Source organism: Nyctibius grandis, chromosome 1 (assembly GCF_013368605.1).
Source record: "Nyctibius grandis isolate bNycGra1 chromosome 1, bNycGra1.pri, whole genome shotgun sequence".
NCBI lineage: Eukaryota > Metazoa > Chordata > Aves > Nyctibiiformes > Nyctibiidae > Nyctibius > Nyctibius grandis.
The window spans coordinates 44,751,922-44,771,884 of NC_090658.1; the positions used below are offsets into that span (position 1 = coordinate 44,751,922).

The 19,963-nt window shown below is 36.8% G+C and overlaps 1 protein-coding gene across 2 annotated transcripts in view; it reads left to right on the plus strand.

Moving 5' to 3' along the window:
- ARID4B (AT-rich interaction domain 4B) overlaps positions 1 to 19,963 on the plus strand; it is a 99,059-nt gene that overhangs the window by 68,828 nt on the left and 10,268 nt on the right. For both annotated transcript variants that reach the window (XM_068403649.1, XM_068403656.1), the window contains 4 exons: positions 6,719 to 6,967; positions 13,513 to 13,597; positions 14,465 to 14,657; positions 17,103 to 18,314. In XM_068403649.1, coding sequence (XP_068259750.1) covers positions 6,719 to 6,967; positions 13,513 to 13,597; positions 14,465 to 14,657; positions 17,103 to 18,314 — 1,739 coding nt within the window. The remainder of the gene's footprint in view (positions 1 to 6,718; positions 6,968 to 13,512; positions 13,598 to 14,464; positions 14,658 to 17,102; positions 18,315 to 19,963) is intronic.

The following is a 19,963-nucleotide window of genomic DNA, read 5'->3' on the forward strand; positions in this document are numbered from 1 at the left end:
TACATGCTTTTCTTGCCTTTTTTTTTCTGTGGCTAGTGGAAGATGCATATGCTAGATACGGTTTTGTGCAACTTCTAGTCATAAAAACAGTAAAAAAAAAAAAATTAAAAAAAAAAAAAAAAAAAAAGGGCCAGTAGTGTGTTATTTCTCATTGGTCTGTCCCAGAGAGATCTTTACAAAAATGGCTTTGTAAAACTGTCCTTTTTCCTAACATACAACAAAGCATTCATTCTGAGGCAATGAATAAACAAAGTTTTAAATCTTCCTTATTTTGAAGTTCCTGCTAACTTTGTGTTGTGGAAGCAATGGTCTTCAAATGTAGCATTGCAAAGTTGGTGCAATTTTCCTTTGTAGCATCCAACATTAACTGTTGTAACTGTTCAAAGACTTGAGTCAAAGCCAACAAATTGAGAACTGAAGGGCTTTTCTACATAATGAACAATGTAGTCAGTGGAACATGTTCCCGAGTGACTGAGGCCAGGAACCTAGCGGAGTTTTTAAAAGGTGTGGGGGTTTTAGTATAACCTAATAAAATAAAAAGTAAGTCTTTAAAAATTTCATAGTAGATACAGTTTGTGAATTGAAGTGTAGGTTAATTGCTAGTTAACCAATATTAGTAACAATTTTTTTCCCCAGATGATTAATTCAACTCCAGCGTTTTTTTGTTGGTTTGTTTGTATGGGTTTTTTTTAATACTTTTATCTAAAGCACCTGGGACAGGCCACTGTCAAGTACTTTATATTGAACTGAAAGATTAAGTGCTCAAATCCAGATAACAATTTTTGCTTTCCAACAAAAATTTGCATCAGATTTGTATATTGGTAGTACTTGGATTTTTGAGGTGACCACCCAAAATTCTTTGAAGTAATCCCAGTACAGAAAGATTGCAAGAGGCTTTGTTCTTCTGTCTTCCTTCATTTGGCTGAGGAGCTGCCTTAACCCTAATGCCAGGAGTGGCTGCCATCTCTGTATCCTTGCCCTGCCCTTTCTCACCAAGCTGTGATTTTCAGTACTCGCAAATAGTTGTTACGTGGTCTTCTGAAAGTTCTTGGATTTATTTTTTTTTTCTTCTTGAAAACTGCCTGCTTTTTTATTTCCTTCAAGGAATGCAGGAACAAGTGTTCTTAAAGAATATTTTAGAAACCTGAACACTTCTGATTGTCTCACTGCTGGTTGAGGTCTTCACGGTATGGTTTTCTGGGAATTGGTACTGTCATATTTTGACAGTATTAAAAGGAGAAAATGCTAAACCTCTTTGGCTAATAATCTTGAATGGAGTTAAAACATTCACTCACATGCAAGGGAAAAATCTTAATCTTAGAGCTGTTATATACATCGTTACATGTAATACTAGCATTTCCCCTCCTGTAAGCAGTGGGAGGGGGAGCTAGGAGTAATAAAAGCAGTAGTTGAGAACTAGGTTAAGATGGGCATTGTTTCACGTGAAGGATTTTACTAGGTTTATTACCCTTGTAGGGTAGGGTGGCTACCTGCTGTGCCTGTGCTGGTGATGGCTTCTATTTGTACAAGAGTTAAATTATCTGGAAACACTTGATGAGGACTTTCTGAAAGCAATTTACAATGGGATTATGTAATAGTCAGAAGCTCCATTTCACATATGGGAGATACCAGATTGTTAGAGGCAATGTTTTCTTCTCTTTCTTATCTGTTAAAATGACATATTAAAGCTTTGTGGTAGTGAATCTAAAATGGTAGTAGGAAGCTTAAAATGTTTTGGAGTGAAGGAGATTTGATACAGAAGGCATATCTTCTAGCCTCTGGATTAGTGTTGAGAACTATATATTGAGATAGCTTTCTCCAGTCTGATTTAGGTTTATATGGAATTGATTAGTTTGGGAGAAGGGAGAGAAATGCATCGTATTCCTTGCACAGTTGGTGTGAACATCTACTCTGAATCTTAGACTCTTGGTGTGTGTGCAAAAAAATACATTTTTAAGAAACATACTCAGGTAGTTCCAATTATAGGAACGTATTTCTATGCTCTTATTTGTGATGCGTGTACTATTTATGTATTCCAGCTGCCTTTGTATTGGGAACGAAGTTTTTGTATAGTCATGTTTCCAGAAACAGGGTCCAACTGATTTTTTTTTTTATTCCTTAATATAGAATATGCACTGATACATACATATACATAAGGACTGCTTTTGATACAGCAATAAGCTGCTAATGACACAATAGTAAAGTGTGCAGTGGCAGTGTAAATGTACCAGTCCTGTGTGTGCATCAAGTTGAATGGAAGGGAGGCGTCTTCAATGTGGAAAAAGTGGTTCTGTTGTCACATTTTACATACCTTATGGTCACCACGGAGATTATTAACCATGGTGGCTGGCACTGAGACTTATGTGGATGGGTGAGCCCTTAAAATATTCATCAAATACTAGATGTTTTCAGGCTGAGTGTGAACTAGTGCCATAAAAATGAAAACTGCTGTATTCCTCAACCAAACTTCTGAACCATCCGTTATACTTTCGAGGAATGTTTCAAAATACTTAAACCAGAAGAAAAACCCCAACCAACCAAACAAAAAAACTTGGCTGAATGATTAGAAGCAATAACATGAGATCCTTTCATATGTCTTCTCCGTAGCAGCAGAGGAAAACACTGGTTACAGAGTACATGCTTGCATGGTTGAAGGGTACTGTACTACTCTCAGACTTGATTTGAATCACATTAGTGCCTTTCCCCCTCCTTCAGAATGATGGACCATAACTGCATTCATTCAGATTTTCTGTGACAGAAATCCTTGGAGCTTTTATTTTTAGGTTTTCTTTGCAACTTCAGAGGGAAGACAAATACTGGTGAATTTTCGGGGTTTTGTTATTCTGTTCAATTGAAAGATGAGATTTTAGTGTCATGGCATAAGTGCAGGTCTTAACGGCCACTCTGCCTTAAAACTTAAGGGCATCTTAATACAGCTGTGATTGAGAAAGAGTATGAAAGAGACTCAGTGTCTTCCACCTCTGTATTTTGTGCAGTAAAGGTTAAATAGTGCTCTAGGATGAGAAAAAGGGAAAAAGGAGGGAAACAAAAATAGAAGCTAATTACTAAACTTGAAGTGTCAGTTACACTGGAGTTTTATTTCTGCTAGTGGTTCAATTAGCTGTAATGACTTAACTGAACCAATAGTTGAAATAATCTTGCTTCCTCAAGTTTTAGAATAACCCCTGAAAAAAATAGTCTTGCATTTGCCATCTCACCTGCTATGTGTGCCAGCATGGTGTATCAGGGGAAGTGTATCGGAGTAGGGTTAGGTTTGCTGCAAAACAGGGATCCTAGAAGGCAGATCTAATGCTCCAAACCACACCCTGTTTCATAGGTTTCACCTGGGCTTTGGGACAGTGCTGTGGTTAGTGACAGGGATTGTGGGTTGAAAGACATTTGCATGATACTGCAGTTCCTTTAGTGGTGTAATAGGATGTGCTATTTCATCTATTAACAACATCTATCTGTTGATATGCTTACCCTTATTATGGGGTTGTTGGTGTTAAATCTTTATATTGAGTGATAATTACCTGCTATATGTGTACTTTTGAACACTTACAGTCTTTTTAGCCTTTTAGCAATTTCACAATGTCCTTTCAAACTAATGATATGTAATATTTGTATGATCTAAACGTTTTAATGGTTTTACTTTATTAAATATTTTTGCATTTTAATTTATTAACTTCCTACTTCTGAAGGTTCATCTTCCCATTCTGTGGGAAATGGACTGAGGGTATTCTTTAGTCTGCAGTTGTAATTGGAAATGCTTTTGAATTGTCCTGATAAGCTTTCTGGTGGTACTTTGATTTCTGGAACACAGTTACACTTGTATTGCTGTGTCTCTTGCACAGTGTGCAGGCAGATCTGCTGCTGCCTTGTTTCATCAGCTGCTGCTTGGGTTGTTCAAATTGTTGCAGCTTTGTAGCAAATATTGCTTGGTATGGTTTTTAAGTTGACAATTATTGTCTGCTGCCAAGAGGCTTGTTTGTTTCTCTTTTTTTTTTTTTTTCTCCCTGCCCCTCCCCACCCATGGGATTTTGACTAAACAGCATTAAAGGCAATCCGATGTTCTCATGCATGCATACCTACACGGATAAATGAGGTTATGACTGTGCATGCTGGATGGCTACAATCACAATTTTCTCTTAGAAACCTCTGTTTGATGACAGTCATGGCTTCTCCTTCATCTGCACTGCCAGGTTTGAGCTCTTTATGGCCTTGTGAAACAACATCTCTTTTCTTCCATGTAACCATTGGAATATGTTTTGGGTGTGAGGTTTTTTGTTTGTTTGTTTGTTCCAGGAGCTATATGAGTACTCTGTTTTTTCTGCTCCAAAATGTGAATGTTCTTTGCTTTTGTTTGGTTTCCTAAAATCTCCAGCTTACGATCACTAGCCAGATCACTCTTAGAACACTTTTTAATTGCGGCCATCTCTGCTTCCATTTTGCTTTTGCTTCCTGACATTCCTTCCACCTATGTACAGTCTGCTCTTCACATCTACTTGACAGTCCAGGTTATTCAACTTCACCATGAGGGTTTCACACGTCTCTTCCAGAGAAGGTCAGGTATCATCCTGGAGTCTTTGTAGAATATTTGATGGGACACCAAGAAAGCCATAGGGTGATGGGTGATTAAGGTGAGAGAGACTCCAAACTTGTTCAGCTTCCAAAGAGCCACTGGCACCATAATTGCCAGTGTCTGGAAAATCCTGAATCTCCCTCATAGGCATGCTTTTCTTTGCAGACAGCATTCAAGGATTGTGCCACTAGTTCTTGGGGGAAGAAAAAAAAATCTAGCAAAATTTGGTTCATCACAGTTTTGAAAAGTCTTCCTAGTAATGGGAAATCACAAGCTCATCTTGTTCTCAGAGTGATGACTCTGCTCTTGATACCAAGTTTTTTTAGCTTTTGCATGATGATAACTGTTAAGCTGAAATTAGCTAGTAGTTACGATTTAGTGCAGCAGAGAGTATAATTTAAAAGCATTTAACTTACTTGTTGGTGCTTTCTGTTAGCTGTGGAATTCTGTTCAGGAGTTTTTCATCTGAGTCTTTGGGGAGCTTTATTCGTTATTTCTTTGGAAAGTGGATTATGCCATATGATGTGTAGTGGAGATGAAGTGAGCTTTCAAAGCTCATTCATTTATGTTGCATTTTTAACTCTGGTGGTTTTAACTTCACTAGCAAAGTAGCCTACTGAAAGTATATAACAAATTGAAGATCATGGCATTCCAGAACAAAACTGTCTGGTCCATGCCATGTATACCTGAGTAGATGTATCTTCTGTGATTTGATTTAATTAATATACCAACAGAGGGAATTTTTGGCATTTTTTTCATGGTGTATGCGCATATATATATATATGTGTTTATATATTTTTGTGTGTATATATATATGTGTGGCAACATTCTGTTCTGAAGTAATTTTATTAAATCAGTCTGGTTACGCTGCAGTTGAATTTAGCTTATTGTTCTGAATTCTCTTTTGCCAGCTAATTAGATAATAATACTGCAGTTTTACTTCTACAAAGAAGCATTTGAATAATTAAAATGCTGTTTGATCTTTTGCAGAGAGAAAGAGGCTTGGTTTATCTGAGTATTTTCTACTGAAAATTTCATGGAAAGATTTAGATTATTAATACAGCCTCTTGTGTTGTGAGGCTAACTTAAACATTGGTGTGAATCGGACTTGGAGCAGTGCTTATCTTTTCTTACCCAGTCTGTAACACATCCAAACATATCTGTTCCACATCTCAGGTTTTTAAATTATTAGTGGTCTGTGGTTACTGTGAATTTAGTAAGCATCCCTAATCTGTTCTGTATTGCAGAGTGTGGGATTAGAATGATGTGAGGGCCAATAATATTGTTTTGTAAAGCTATTTAAGATTAAAAGATATTTTTCCCCCATTAACTTTTGTAATGTAGTCTGCCTCTTTCAGCTGGTTGGAGATAATTTTCAGAACAGTGAGCAGCCCATAGCTGCCATTGAATGAGACTAGCAAGATTTGTGGGTTCTTAGTGCTTCTGAAAATTGGTCTAAAATATCTAAAAATGTATTCAAAATTAGCTTACTTTTGAAAACAGTGAACACCTGCTTGTGTATTTATATAGTGATTAAATGCAAGTTTGACTTATATTTAGAAGACTTAGTGTAACTGGCAAGGAGTGACAAGGTCATAAATGAGCACAGGTTGCTTGATTTGCTAAATAATCTTGCGTAAGGGTTGTTTTTTGCCTGAAATCTGGTTTTGGTTGCAGTAACTTCAAAGTGTTGAGATAGTTTATTTATTATAATAAAGCAAGGATCTTTTGGGAAAGCAGCTTTCAAGAAGCACTTGTAAATTTTGTAGGTTAAAAAATGGAATTTAGGGAACTTTATATTGAGAAGGATGAGTTTGAACTGAAAAAATGATAAAGGGACTGCATGAAACAATTGTATAAAGATGAGTTCGAACAACTTCTGCTCATACAGATTTTGATGGATTATTTTTTTCTTTTAGTCAAGTCATTTTTGCACCTTACAGTCACTGGATTTTGTGTGTATTGCTATATCCCGTTTTGCTGATATTATTCGGCCGTAGTGCAGTTTCACATATTTGGAGCCTGCTGTTCCCCAGTCTCTAATGCATCCACAATATTTATCAATATATGTGGTTTGGAACTGAAAAGCTTATGAAGTATCTCATATTAACTCTACAATTTTTTAAACCTTTCAAGAGATGACACGAATAAGGAAGAAGATGAAGATGAAGAAGAAGCAGAGGAGGAAGAAGAGGAGGAGGAGGAGGAAGACAACAACAATGACAATGAGGAAGAAGAGTTTGAATGCTATCCACCAGGCATGAAAGTCCAAGTGCGGTATGGAAGAGGGAAAAATCAAAAAATGTATGAAGCTAGTATCAAAGATTCTGACATTGAAGGTGGAGAAGTCCTTTACTTGGTGCACTACTGTGGATGGAACGTGAGGTAACTTGAGTTTTAGTTAGTGATTACTTCTCGAATTACTTCTAAAATACACTTACATGTTTTAAAAACTAAAGGAATAGACATCTGGAGTCCTAAACTTTCAGTATTGGTGTTCTGTGAGGGTCATTGTACTGTATGAAACTATTAGATTTTTAACATTATATAAATGCAGTACTTTAGTTACTTAGAAAATCATCTTAAAATTACTTGATCAAAGAAGGCTTCCTTCATTCCCCATCTTATTTTTAGATCTCTCTATACAACAAGTGACAGCTCACTTTTTCACAAATTCCTCCTCTGGCTCTCCTTAAGCCTATTTTATCTCATACAATATTGGAATAGCACACTTAGCTGAGTCTGTATACACGCTCTTCTCAGTGAAGCAGAGAGTACACTAGCAGTGTAGTATTTAACAAGAGAAGTACAAGATTCTTAGTGGCAAATTAGTGTGCAGCAAATAATTACATTTCATTCAGATCTGATTTCCACCCCTCCCCACCCCTCCTTCCCCCGTGCCTGCCTCAAGCTTCCAAACAAGACGACTCTTAGCCTAGTGACTTCTTATGCTTTTCTCAGTATATGCAGGAGTGATATCCTTTTTATTGTCTTTAATATACCATTAATAGAAATAAGTTGAAGTATTAATATATTTTTGCCATTTCAGACCGCTTTTTTGCCATTTAAAACTTGAAGCAACTTTGAAAACAGTAGAGAAAACTAAAGCTTCTGAGTGGCTTTTAAGCCAACTAGCAAGTCTCCTGCTTTTTTTCTAAGTTTCAACGTATCTGCTCATTGTCCTCAGCTGTCATCTTTTAAACTTTGTTACTGTGTTTATAAATCTTTTAAAAAAAAAGTCTGAGGCAAATCTGCTGTATGTTTTCTTTATTTATTTTTCCTCTTCTGGAAAATCTGAGGGTCTTGTGACCTTCTGTCCTCTGGACTTCGATTACCATCCTACCTCTGACCAAGAGGGCAGGACACATCTCATTTATTCAGTGCTAGAAAGATCTGCTAGCAAAGGTCACAGTTACAGAAGCATGGTACTTCTCTCCCTCCCTTGAATACACCTCTTTGCATCTAGGCCTGGTGATTTCCAGGACCACCTAAGCCACTGCTGAGGAGGAGCATCTCAATATTGCCGGTTTTGATATCCATAATCTGTAGAATTTTGATCTACATATATACTGATCTACAGGAATATGATCTTTCACATAAACTGTCTTAAGGCAATATTTGTAAGGATAGTGGGCTATGAAGTCAAGATACTAGGGAAGATGCAGCCTGCTCAAGGTGAGGTTTGGAATATGACTAGCGTTTTGGTCATTATTGGGAAGGTCTTCCTTAGGAGTGGAAGTTGCTGAAATTTGCATCCTACTTGCTGAGGATTACTGTATACCATTCCAAAAGGTTTCTTGCTTTTTAACTCTTGTTTTGGAATTCATGTGTAAACATAGAAGTTATTTTCCTTTTTGAGTAAATATTAGCTAATATACGTGCTATGAGGTGAGATGATCAGAGTTTTATTTGAGCAGTATGACTTTAAATCTGAAGAAACGAGAAGTCAAAAGTAAGCCTTCACCTTGGGGATCCCAGCACCCTGATTCTTCAAGGAGAGATCAAGATTCTGGTTTTTTGAACTCTTTCGGTGACTAGGATATATTTGATAAGAAAAGCATTTTTAGTAAACTTGCACTTAGTTGAGAGTTGAGGGGAGTCATTTGGTCTTTCTGGCAGCAGGACTTGCATTTATATTCTTAACTGGTGTTTCAAAAGAGCCCTCTGAAAGGGGCTGGGAGAGTAGAATTCTTCACTGAAAAATGTATCAGTAATTGAGATTTAGGTTTGGGTCTGTGTGTGGACTCTGCTAAATGTGGCTAATTTTTTTTTTTAATTCAAGTAAAAATACTTTAATTTTTGTATTTGGCAGTAAGAGTGGGTAAGCCTGAGCTTAAGGCAGCATCTAAACGCTTTGATATTTTAGTGTTGTGAAGACAAGTCTTGCATGATGTAATAACTTGATTTGTCTTTTAGGTAGTCACAACCTGGAAAACCAACTGCTTTACTTGGATGAGTAGCAATTCCCTCGTCTCCTTATTCATTGTAGCTTACTTTTAGTATTTAGCAGGGACAAGTACTGTAACATTAGGTCATGGGATGTACTGGACTAGAATTTCCTAATCATCCAGGATTTTCTTAATTCTATCATTTTCCTACCCCTTACTGACTTTCCTGTTTCCCCCTTTGGTCAGTATGCCATTTTAATGGCCTGTTCTTTAAACCCATAAGTCTCAGCAGGAATCCTAAATAACTGCTAATGTTTCTTGTCACAAGGTAACTTCAGTATTGGTCTGGGATTCAGAATAATAGAGAGTGTGTGTGTGTGCGCACACGCTTTGGGATGCTTGGCGTGGAATTTGGTAAACTTGGTATTCATCTCTGTTAGTTTTTTTAAACGCTCTGGAACCAGTGACACTAACCACCGTGGAAGTTTTTTTTTTTTTAAATAGTAAATAAAAAATACATAAATGGAATATAGCTTAACAGCGTTGTACAACTACATCACTCTATGCTAAAGGATCATGTTTTTAGCTCCTGAGATTCAGGTGATACATGTCTCTGATAAAGGTAAAGAATTGTAGTGTTTGGTGGAGCCTGACTTGTAGTGAAAGGGAATGGTAAAAATCTTTACCCGGATAGAGAGAACTGTTTACGTTACCATGTGTTAACCAGAAAAAGCTTATGAGAGAAACTGTATTTCTTTTAGCAGGGCAGTCATGTTCTGAATTATGTATGATTTATATGGAACTAAAACTTCCCTGGAGCCTACAGTGCCAGTTCCTTCTGTCATAATTTTAATTTTCAGCTGGCAGTGTAAAGAAAAGTTCATTGTATACGTGTTTGAGGTGAATTTCTTCTACAGTGTATTCCCAGTAATTAAAGACAGAGGGTGCGTATTCAAAAAGAGTTTAGGTTGTTTTAACTCTGTGAGTCATATGGTACAATATCACAAGACATCTTATTCTTGAATGTTTCGAGTGTTTAGAACTAAGACTTACTATTTTCAACGTTTCTTTCTTTCCTTCAGAAATCTGAATGTGAAAGTGCTAATTTCTGTCTCGGTTTGTTGAAGCATTAACAACATACAAATTTTGTGTTTAACAGTCAACCACCGAAATTAAAGGAACATGTGTAGCCAAATTTCAGGTGTCTGAGAGTAGTGTATGTCATGGGGGTTAGAATTATTAAAAAATAAATAAAATAATAAAATCAGAGTCCTCATCTAATATTCCAGCATTTGGTTGTAAGACTAAATCTCCTTCTTTCTTTGATCACAGCCAAAGAAAACATTTGATTCATCCTTGTTAACAGATCCAGACAGTATACTGCAACTTTTCAGTGAATTTGCCAAGGCTTGCTAGTTCCTTGAGGTCACTTGCCTTTGCTAGTATAAATCTAGAGGCTGGAAAAATACACTTTGTTCCTTGTTTCCACTCTAGTACTTCTGTGGAGGATTGACTATGCAATCTCTGAGAATATGCTGTGGTTTATTTTAGCTTGCAGTCAGTAAATATGGATGTAATAGAATCAGTACATACTCTTATGCAAAGTGCCAAGTATTTTTTCTGCTATATAGCTATTTGTTTCATTCTTCCTTTTTTCCTTCCTTCCCGTTCAAACACACCTTTCTGGCAGGCATTCATTTTAACCAGTGAGGCAGAAAATCTTCTCTCCTTACTGGCTCATCTTTGTCTTCATCTTGGTAAGGCAAAGGGGATGTTTCTTCTGAAGGCATTCCAGGTTTTCATATGAAACCTTATTTTAAAAATAAATAATTAATAATTTCTTATTAAATCCTCCTCTTGGTTCTCAAACAAGTCTGTGCAAATGCTTTTAGGGGAACACCTCCCTGTCGTACCGCCTTCCTCTCCACACCCAGTGCTCACTTTAGGGAGTTGAGGTAAGCAAGTATGGAAGACAGCACTGCAGTAAAACGACCCAGGTCTTCTGGAACCACATACTTCTTGTAATGAGAGCTGAAGAACTTCTTTCATAATGCTTTTTTGTTCTCTTTTGTTTTGTGAACAGGCTGTCTAAAGCAAGCATAGTGATGAAGTAAGTTTTCCTATTTTAATAAGGTTCAGTTCTATAAAGAAAGGCTCTAGTCTGAGTCACACACACCGTTCAGATGCAGCTTGGCGTCTGGTGTACTGTACTCTGTCATGCAGTAGAGAGGAATGTAATTTAGGGTCAAGTTGTCATCTGTGTCTTGGGATATATCCTTTTTGCAGGATCTGTTTCAGCCTGGGATCCAGTTGTCACAGGTTTATGTAAACTGTATGCATCTGATATGTGACTAGTGAAAGGAGCTGTGCCATGCAAAGGTGTGAGGTGTGGGCATCTGATTCCCTGGAGAAGATTCAAGATTTTTGTGACGGTGGGTCTCCCTGCAGGGTCTGACTGCTGTTCCAGGTGCAGTCAGGAGTAGAGCAGGACGTGCGCTGGCCAGGAACTGCGGCAGTCACACATAGGTTTTCAGTTTGTGCTCCTTGAGATGAGGAGTTGTGACCACTCCTTCTAACAGATAACATTTAAGACCCTGTGGTATCTACAGATATTCTGTTAAGATTCCATAGTGTCTCTCCTTTGCTTCAGTATGCCACCTAGTCTATCAGCTGTCACCCCAAAAGGCGCTACAACTATGTTGAATCGTGGACAGTATGTGCACAAACTTTGCATAGGGGGAAGACCATTTTCTTACTGGAAATGCATAGAATGAATGAATGCTAACTGTGTTATAGCAACATGCATGAGGCAGAAAGGACACTGTCAGAATAATTGCTTTTCACCGTGTATTTGTCCAGTCCTAGTGCTGTTTTCCTGCATGCATTTAGACCTAGTGAAATACTCTTACATTTATGTGGGTTGCAAAGTCCGTTTGGCAGTCTACTTAGTGGTGTTCCTTCTGGAAAGCATGCCTTGGACTTGAAGAAAGATTACTTCAAATAGGGTTTCCCACGGTCTCACAGAATATGTTTTTTTTCCATACTGGAAAGTACTCTGCAGAGTTGTATTTCAGTTTTGGAGAGAAATCTGAGCCTGTTCACCTGCATGTCACCTGGTAATAGTACAATTACAGCTGTATCTGCAGCAGTATAGGTAGTCTTAGTATGTTGTAGTCTGCATGGTTTGCTGCTAGATTTTGTGATTTTTGTTGTCACACGGAGGGGAAAAAAACCCAATAAATTGTTTTGGAAAACTATTTTTCAGAGACTACTGCTACTTCATTTTTCACTGTATTATGTGAAATTTAAGTTAATAAAATACAGTATTTAGCTTCTGGAATCTGTTGCATAGATCTTAACTTAGAGTATACAGGAAAGCAAGTTGGAAACTTGATATTTTTCTCTAATCCTTTTTAATTTATATGTCAATATTGTAGATATAATTGGCAGTAGCTGCAAAGAAGCTGAATTGGGACTGTATCAGCAGTCATTATGTATATCAAAATGGTGGTCAAGTAAGCCCAGCTGGAGAGCCAGCATGGTCATGAGTGAATTGTGCTTGGCTCCATCTTGTACTAGTTCTCTCTGTGGTTTGATTTTTTTTGTTTTGTTGTTGTTTTTTTTTGAAGTTGGTTTCTTCCCCTCTGTTTTCATGTTTACTTAGGGAGATCAGAATTTGTGGGGCTGTACATTGAGGCAAAAGTTAATACATACTAATTTTTAACTAACCTATTTCTTATTCAGATGATTCTTTAATTCCCAGTTGAAGTAGGACAGCAGATTATGCTTATGGGGAGAAAAAAAATGTTTGAATTGATTCTTTAGGTTTTTCTGAAATACACAATGAAACTGGCAAGTATGATACCATAGTCACAGTATATTCTTAGTAAGAATGTACTTCTCCGGTCTTGGATTTGTATTTAACAGCTCTAGCCTTAGATAATAAGACACCTGTTGTTAATATCTTGGTGCTATTTAGTGTGTTTTTTGTCTAGTATTCTGATATAAAATGGAAACCTTTAACTGAAAACGAATTGAAAAGTATTAGTGTTTAGTGACTCAAAAGTTAGCGATTCCTACGTGTTAGTCACTCCAAATACCACTTCGCAGACACTCAGGCTCGAAAGAGTTTGTTAACTTGCCACATTTTATGTAGTTGTAAGAATTCATTTTATTGTTAAGGTTTTACAGTGTGTATATACGAAGTATACCTCTTGGGGATCCACACAGAATTATCATTCTGGTAATTGGTTTTACCTGTATAGATGGATTTACTACTGTTGAGTGCAAACTGGAAAAATACCAGCTTTTACTCTTCCCCACCAGTATAAAAAAACCTTCGTCCTGTATGTCCCAGCATATGAAGAATTAAATCTTAGCTGAAACTTCACATACTGAAAAATACACAAATGATTTCTTTATTCAAGTTTCAGTTCAGTTCTTATATGGCTAATAATTTTCTTTTTCCTCCATTAATTTCTCTTATGGTGTTGTGATTATCTGCTTAAAACCATAAATGTGTACATTTTTTTTTGCTTTTAGATATGATGAATGGATAAAGGCAGACAAGATAGTGAGACCAGCTGATAAAAATGTACCAAAAATTAAGCATCGAAAGAAAATAAAGGTAGTTTCTCTCCCTTTTTCTCCCTTGTTGCCCCCAACTGTGTTTTAATGTATGCTTAAGTACTCCCCCCCACACACACACTTTTGAGTGGCCTACAAATGCTTGACAGTAAAAGTGACTTCGTAGCCTTTTAAAAACTAAAACTTTTTTCATCAAGGCTTTGTGTTTTCACTGTGGGGGAGGGGGAGCTTCTCTTTCCTCCTTTCCTATATTTTTTTATGAAATCTATGTATGCATTTATAGAAAACAAACAAGAATGATCCATTTTGTCATCAGTGGTGGGAGCCAACTCAGGGGGGTGGAATGTGGGAGCTCCTTCTGCTGATTCTGGAGACCAAAACCATGATTAGTCCATGTGTATGTGACTTATTTTATTTCATAGCATTTCTTTCAAAATCCATTCTTTTAAAACTGATATTTAGGCTTAGGTTATGATATATTCCTTAGGCAGTGGGATGCAAGGAAGCTTTTCCTTCTGCCACAGATGTCCATGCTCCTTCTGCCTCCCACCAGCGCCATGGCACCTCCCGGAACCCGGGTTTATTCTAGAGCTCCCTGGTCATTGTGACAGCGCAGGGTGTCGTAGCCCTGCCCCGCCACTGCTGAGCCTGGCGTCCTGCCGTGCCAGTGCTCCTAGAGCACTGGCTGTGTTTGCTTTACCATTTGTTTTAGTGTTGACAAAGTTCCTGTCTTCAGTATAAATGTCTCTGCATGGACCGTAGAAAGGTATTGGTAATCTTTTTAACAAAGAGGAAAGTTTCCTTTACAGGTTGAATGTTTAAGACAACTGTAAGCATTGCTTAATTGTAATCTATGTTAAGATATATGCTCAAATGACAAGACTTCTTAATCTTTTCTTTCACATAGAATAAAACTGACAAAGAGAAGGAAGAGAAGTATTCTCCTAGAAACTGTAAATTGCGACGTTTGTCAAAATCACCCTTTCACACTAGCACATCACCAGAGACTGTGTCCAAACTGGACAGCACTGAAGCCAAAAATGCTGAACAAGCTCCAGTTAAATCAATAGAAATTACTTCTATCATTAATGGGCTACAAGGTATTGTACTTAGACTTTTTTAATTCTGTAAATGGCCTTTACACAGTAGTAAATGGCAATGTAGAACAACTGAAGCAACTGTATGCTTGAGTCTGTCTGGCTAATTATAACGTCATCTTCAGAAATAACCCTTGAACAAATGCAATATTCGCAGTTTCTGAAAACAGGTATTGTGGATTCAGTGTATGTTAACAGTGTTAAGAATTACGTCTTGTCTTTTGCCATCTTTTTTTGTTTGATACACAGCAAAGCATATTTGCTTCTTATGTTATTTCTGAATTTTTAATTTTTGATTTATGTCACTTTTAGGACCAATGATTTTTTTTTTGCCTTGAAAAACAGAATTAATGAAGCTAGGTTTCCTATCAACACATCTGTTGTTCTTAACATTTGTTTTCCCCTTCTCACACATTTACAGCAGCATTATAATAACTGTTTGCCTCTCTTCATTCTTGGTTTAGTCCCTGCCTCCAGAAAAAAGAAATCATATGTGGTATAGGTAGTTTGGGTCACCACCAGTTTTTCTGAAAGTTGTATGAATTTAATAATCTTTGACTTACTCGAACTTGGATAACAGTGGCCACTGGGTTCTAAATTTGTAGGTAGAGTAACAGTCAACATAAGCTATTAAGCTTCGTTTCCTTAGGAAATGAGAAACAAAAAAAAGCCATTAGCGGTGATGATAATGACACTGTTATTAGTACTATAATTAATCTGTAATTAACTTCTGATTACAAAAGCACAATTTGACATACACCCTCTAATATTTTTGAAAGCTAAATGTTTTCCATATTAATTAATTAATTTCCAGAAATGCTTTTAATTGTATGCAGTCCTTTTATCATATAAGTCCAGATAGATTTGTGCTGGGGATTAATGTTTTTCCTGTCACTTGTGGGTTTTTGTTTTTAAGTATGAAAGGCTGTAATATTTCACTGTTTCTTTTTCTTCCAGTTTTAGAGCTGCTTGTTCAAAACTTCTTACAGTTTGTTTTTTTTTTTTTTTCCTAAACTGGAATGATTAATGCTATTGTATTCAACTTTCCTTTGAATGGCACAGCAAAATAAATAGTTTGAGAGGAAAACTTGATGGACCTGATTTTTGGTTGTTTTTTTAAATGTTGTGTTCTTGGCTTTTATTTCAAATGGCAAATTTCATTACCTCTTATAACAGTAGTGTAGTTTTGATCCTCTAAGGTATGAGAAAGGCAAGTGTTGGAAGTCCATTTTAAGTGGAGTTCTTGAAACTTTAAGCCAAAATGTCTACCATGAATGTTTAACTAGAAAAAAGCAAACAACACTGAAAGGGTTGTGTAAAACTTGCTTTCAGATGGAGTTTTAGAGTAGAATTAAAGATCCTGCCTATCTTAAAACAAATAAACCAAGAAAAACACCTGAGGCAACTTTCTCAGGGTATTTTGTCCTGTACACATCTCTCTGTTAGTGTGCTTTTCTCTAAATTCATTGTATTTCAGTAAACCTTTTTTTTTAAAAAAGTTAATTCAACTTTGATAATTTCAGTGAATTTCATTGGCAGTACTGCTTTTCTTCTCTGTCATTGGTTACATTATCATCTTCAAAGAGGTGGTGAGTTTTATTAAGGAATTGAGAATGAGAGATGGGAAGTAGGATGAGAAGAGTTAAACTAGCTATGCCAACAAAAATGGACGAGTTACAAATCAAGGAGTTACCCATATATTGAGCCAGTTCTCACTGTTTCTCCTTGTATCCATATCTTTTCCCATTGAATGGGCTTCTTCTTGATTCCTTCTCCATTATATCCTTGTTTTTTGTTTCTCAGTCTCTTTATTCCTGACCCTGAATTTTCTTACTGTTGTCCTACACTCTTATTGTTCATATATTTCTTCAAGTGCCTTTCATTATTGCTTTCAGTTCCTTTTTCCAGGCTGGTCATCAGGTTGGTTTGTTAGAGATTATCCAGTGTCTGTGTTGTTGTTCTGTCCTTTTAGACTGTGGATTCTCCAGGGAAAATAGTGTCTCTGTTCTGGGCTTTGGAAAAAAGGTAGATAATGGTAGTATTTGTAACCCATAAGAAATATTTAGAGTTTTTATGTTAAGCACATCTTTCAATTTCTGTTTTGGTTAATTATGCAGAAGTTTGTATTTTATGGATTGATGGACTCTATGCTTTCTCCACCTCTTCAGAAATTCCTGGAGATGTACTGTATAATAAAGAATTTTCCTGGTTTCTAATCTAGCCGTTATACCTTGTAATAGAACAGGAAATAATTTTTTGAAGTCTTCAGGAGGTACCACTTAAAATATATACTACTAGAGATCCCTGTAGCATGTGTTCATATCTGTACAGTTTTCTTTAGTTGCTTTTTTTTTTTAAGAATTCTTTGTAACCAGAATCAAGACAAACTTTTCTTGTTTTGTGTTTTTTTGTTTTGTTTTGGTTTTTTTTGGATTGATTTTTATTTAGCTTCTGAAAGTTCTGATGATAGTGAGCAGGAAGATGACCAAAGTGCCCCGAATGTGCATGCTGATGGCAAAGAGGAATCTCAACATGAAGCTGTAAGCCAAGATAAAACTGAACTCTGTCTAAAAGAAGAACAGAGCGGTTCATCCCTCCCAGAAGAAACTAAAGCTCTGACAGATGTAGTAGTGCCCAAGTCAGGATCCAAGTCTCCTGAAAGATTGCGAAAAGAGATGGAAGAGTTATCTGAAGTTACTGAGTCTGATGGAGAAGATGAAGCCACAAAGAAGAAAAAGGATGTAAAAAAGGAGGTGGTGGATAAAACACCAAAACCACAAGTAAAACGGGGTAAACGAAGATACTGTGCTGCAGAGGAATCTTTAAAGACTGTGTCACCTAATAGAAAGGATGAGAAGCCCAAAAACAAAGACTCCCTTAGTTTAGAAAACAGCAGTAACAGCTCCTCGGATGAAGATGAGGAAGACAAATCTAAACTGAAAATCACTCCAACTAAAAAATACAATGGACTAGAGGAGAAAAGGAAGTCTTTACGGACAAGTACTTTCTACTCAGGATTTTCTGAAGTGGGAGAGAAAAGAATAAAGCTTCTAAATAATTCTGATGAAAGACTTCAGAACACCAGAGCGAAGGATCGAAAAGATGTCTGGTCAAGTATTCAGGGACAATGGCCGAAGAAAACGCTGAAGGAACTGTTCTCGGACTCTGACACTGAAGCTGCTGCCTCCCCTCCACACGCTGCTCCTGAGGATGCTACAGCAGAGCAGCAGCTTCAGACTCTTGCAGAAGAAGACATTTCTTTGCCTAGCTCTGAACTTGAAAAATCTTTGCCAGCTGGTGTGGACGTTAAACCTGTTGAGGAGAAACCAACTGAAGTTGGTGAAAAGAAAGTTGAATTTCCAAGCAGTGGCAGCAATTCAGTGCTAAATACTCCTCCTACAACTCCTGAATCGCCTTCATCTGTAACCGTAACGGAGTCCAGTAGACATCAGTCCAGTGTCACTGTCTCCGAGATGCTGCCACCAAATCAAGAAGAGATACGAAGCATTAAAAGTGAAACAGATAGCACAATAGAGGTGGACAGTGTTGCAGGGGAGCTGCAAGACCTCCAGTCTGAGGGAAATATTTCTCCAACAGGTTTTGATGCCAGCGTCAGCTCCAGTAGTAGTAATCAACCAGAGCCAGAGCATACTGAAAAAGGTAAAGGAAAGGGTAAACAGAGCTGTCTTCAGCCTAACCAGCTCTCATTTTAGCAATGCTGATGTATTTTCATTCTGTTATGGTTACACTGGTGGAAAGTTAGTTGTTGGAGGAAGTAGTAGCCTGCTGTCTACTTCAAATGTGTGGAAATGGCATAATCATCTAGAGAATAAAATACAGTCAGCCAGGAAGTTTCTTGGGCTTTCATTAGGAATTGTGATGGTTTCAATGAGGAATAAAGTATATAAGAATAAAGTTTATACCAGACCTGGCAGGAAAAGCCCAGAGCAAACTGTAATACCTTCTATAAGGAATATTTATTGTAGCAAGATGGATACATTTTGAGTACCTTGCTTACAAGTAGAAGATACTGTTTCTTACAGTAAATTTTGATTCTCTGTAAGCTGTTTATTTGGGGGGAGAAAGTGCCAATTATTGCATGCTTAGGCAACCATTTCAACCTTGCATCGTATGAAATTAATGTCTTTAAAAAAAAAAAAAAAAAAGTCAAGCTGATAACAAACATTGACCTTATTAGCTATGTTTGATATTCAGATGTGATTTTACAGATTGAAGTTCCTATCCTGAGACCACTAGAGAATAGAGGATAATAAACACTGCCAACACTTGTGCAGGTGATGTCAGTGTACTGCTGCCTGCTTTTTAACTGTTTGCAAGGCTGGATCCAAAGGCTTTTTTGTGAAAGTCGCTGGCTTTTTTACATTTCCGTCAAAAGTGCAGCTACTTTCACTGTGTTAAAGTGCCTAAAAATTTATTAATACAGAGGAAAAACAATACATATCTGAATATAATCCTGAGATGACAGAAGTGGTTACTTCATCTCAACAGATTTCAGTTTAATAATTAACTGAATTTTTTCAAAAATGCCCTTAAGGTGTATTACCTTCATCACTCTATTTGAATTGTTCTTTTGAAAGAATGCAATAAAGTGTGTTTCCTTAAACAGAGGGTTTGGAAGAGGTGAATATGTAAGCCCTCAATAAATATGCCTGTATTGCTTTGTGAGTTATAGATGTGTAGGTTTAGAACTTCATTTGTTTGCTTTTTTTATATAAAAGGAAATTATTGCCACATGAAAAAAGTTTTAACACTATTGCAATATATTACTTTTACATGCATTAGACTTTAACTTCCTCTCTGATTTTGTCAGCGTGCTGCCTGTTTTAGAAAATTGGGTTTCTTAATTTAAATGGTTTTGTTACAGGAGTCATTTTTAATCTGTAAGTCAGGTGGTTATGGAACAACGTTTGAACAACTCCTATAATTTGTTCTTTTAACAGGTGTACTAGAATTCTTTTATCTTCCTTTTCTACTTTTCCCCCTTGTAGTCACAAATACCAGTAGACTTTTTCCTGTGTTTTTTTGTTTGCCTTCTTTTTTGTTGCTCTGTTTTTTAACATTATCTAAGTTTTTTTTTAATACTTTCAATTAATGTAATTACTGATCACAAGTGACAGTTTCAGTTTTTTCTCACAGCTTCCAAGTGCGACAGGCTTTTTTGAACATTTTTCAGTTCCAGTAGTTCTTGATGAGTTTTTCAAATAAATTTATTCCTGTTTAATTTACAGTATTAAAAAATAAAAATCCATGAGGTTCCAGAGAAATTCTGATGATTCATACGGGAAAGT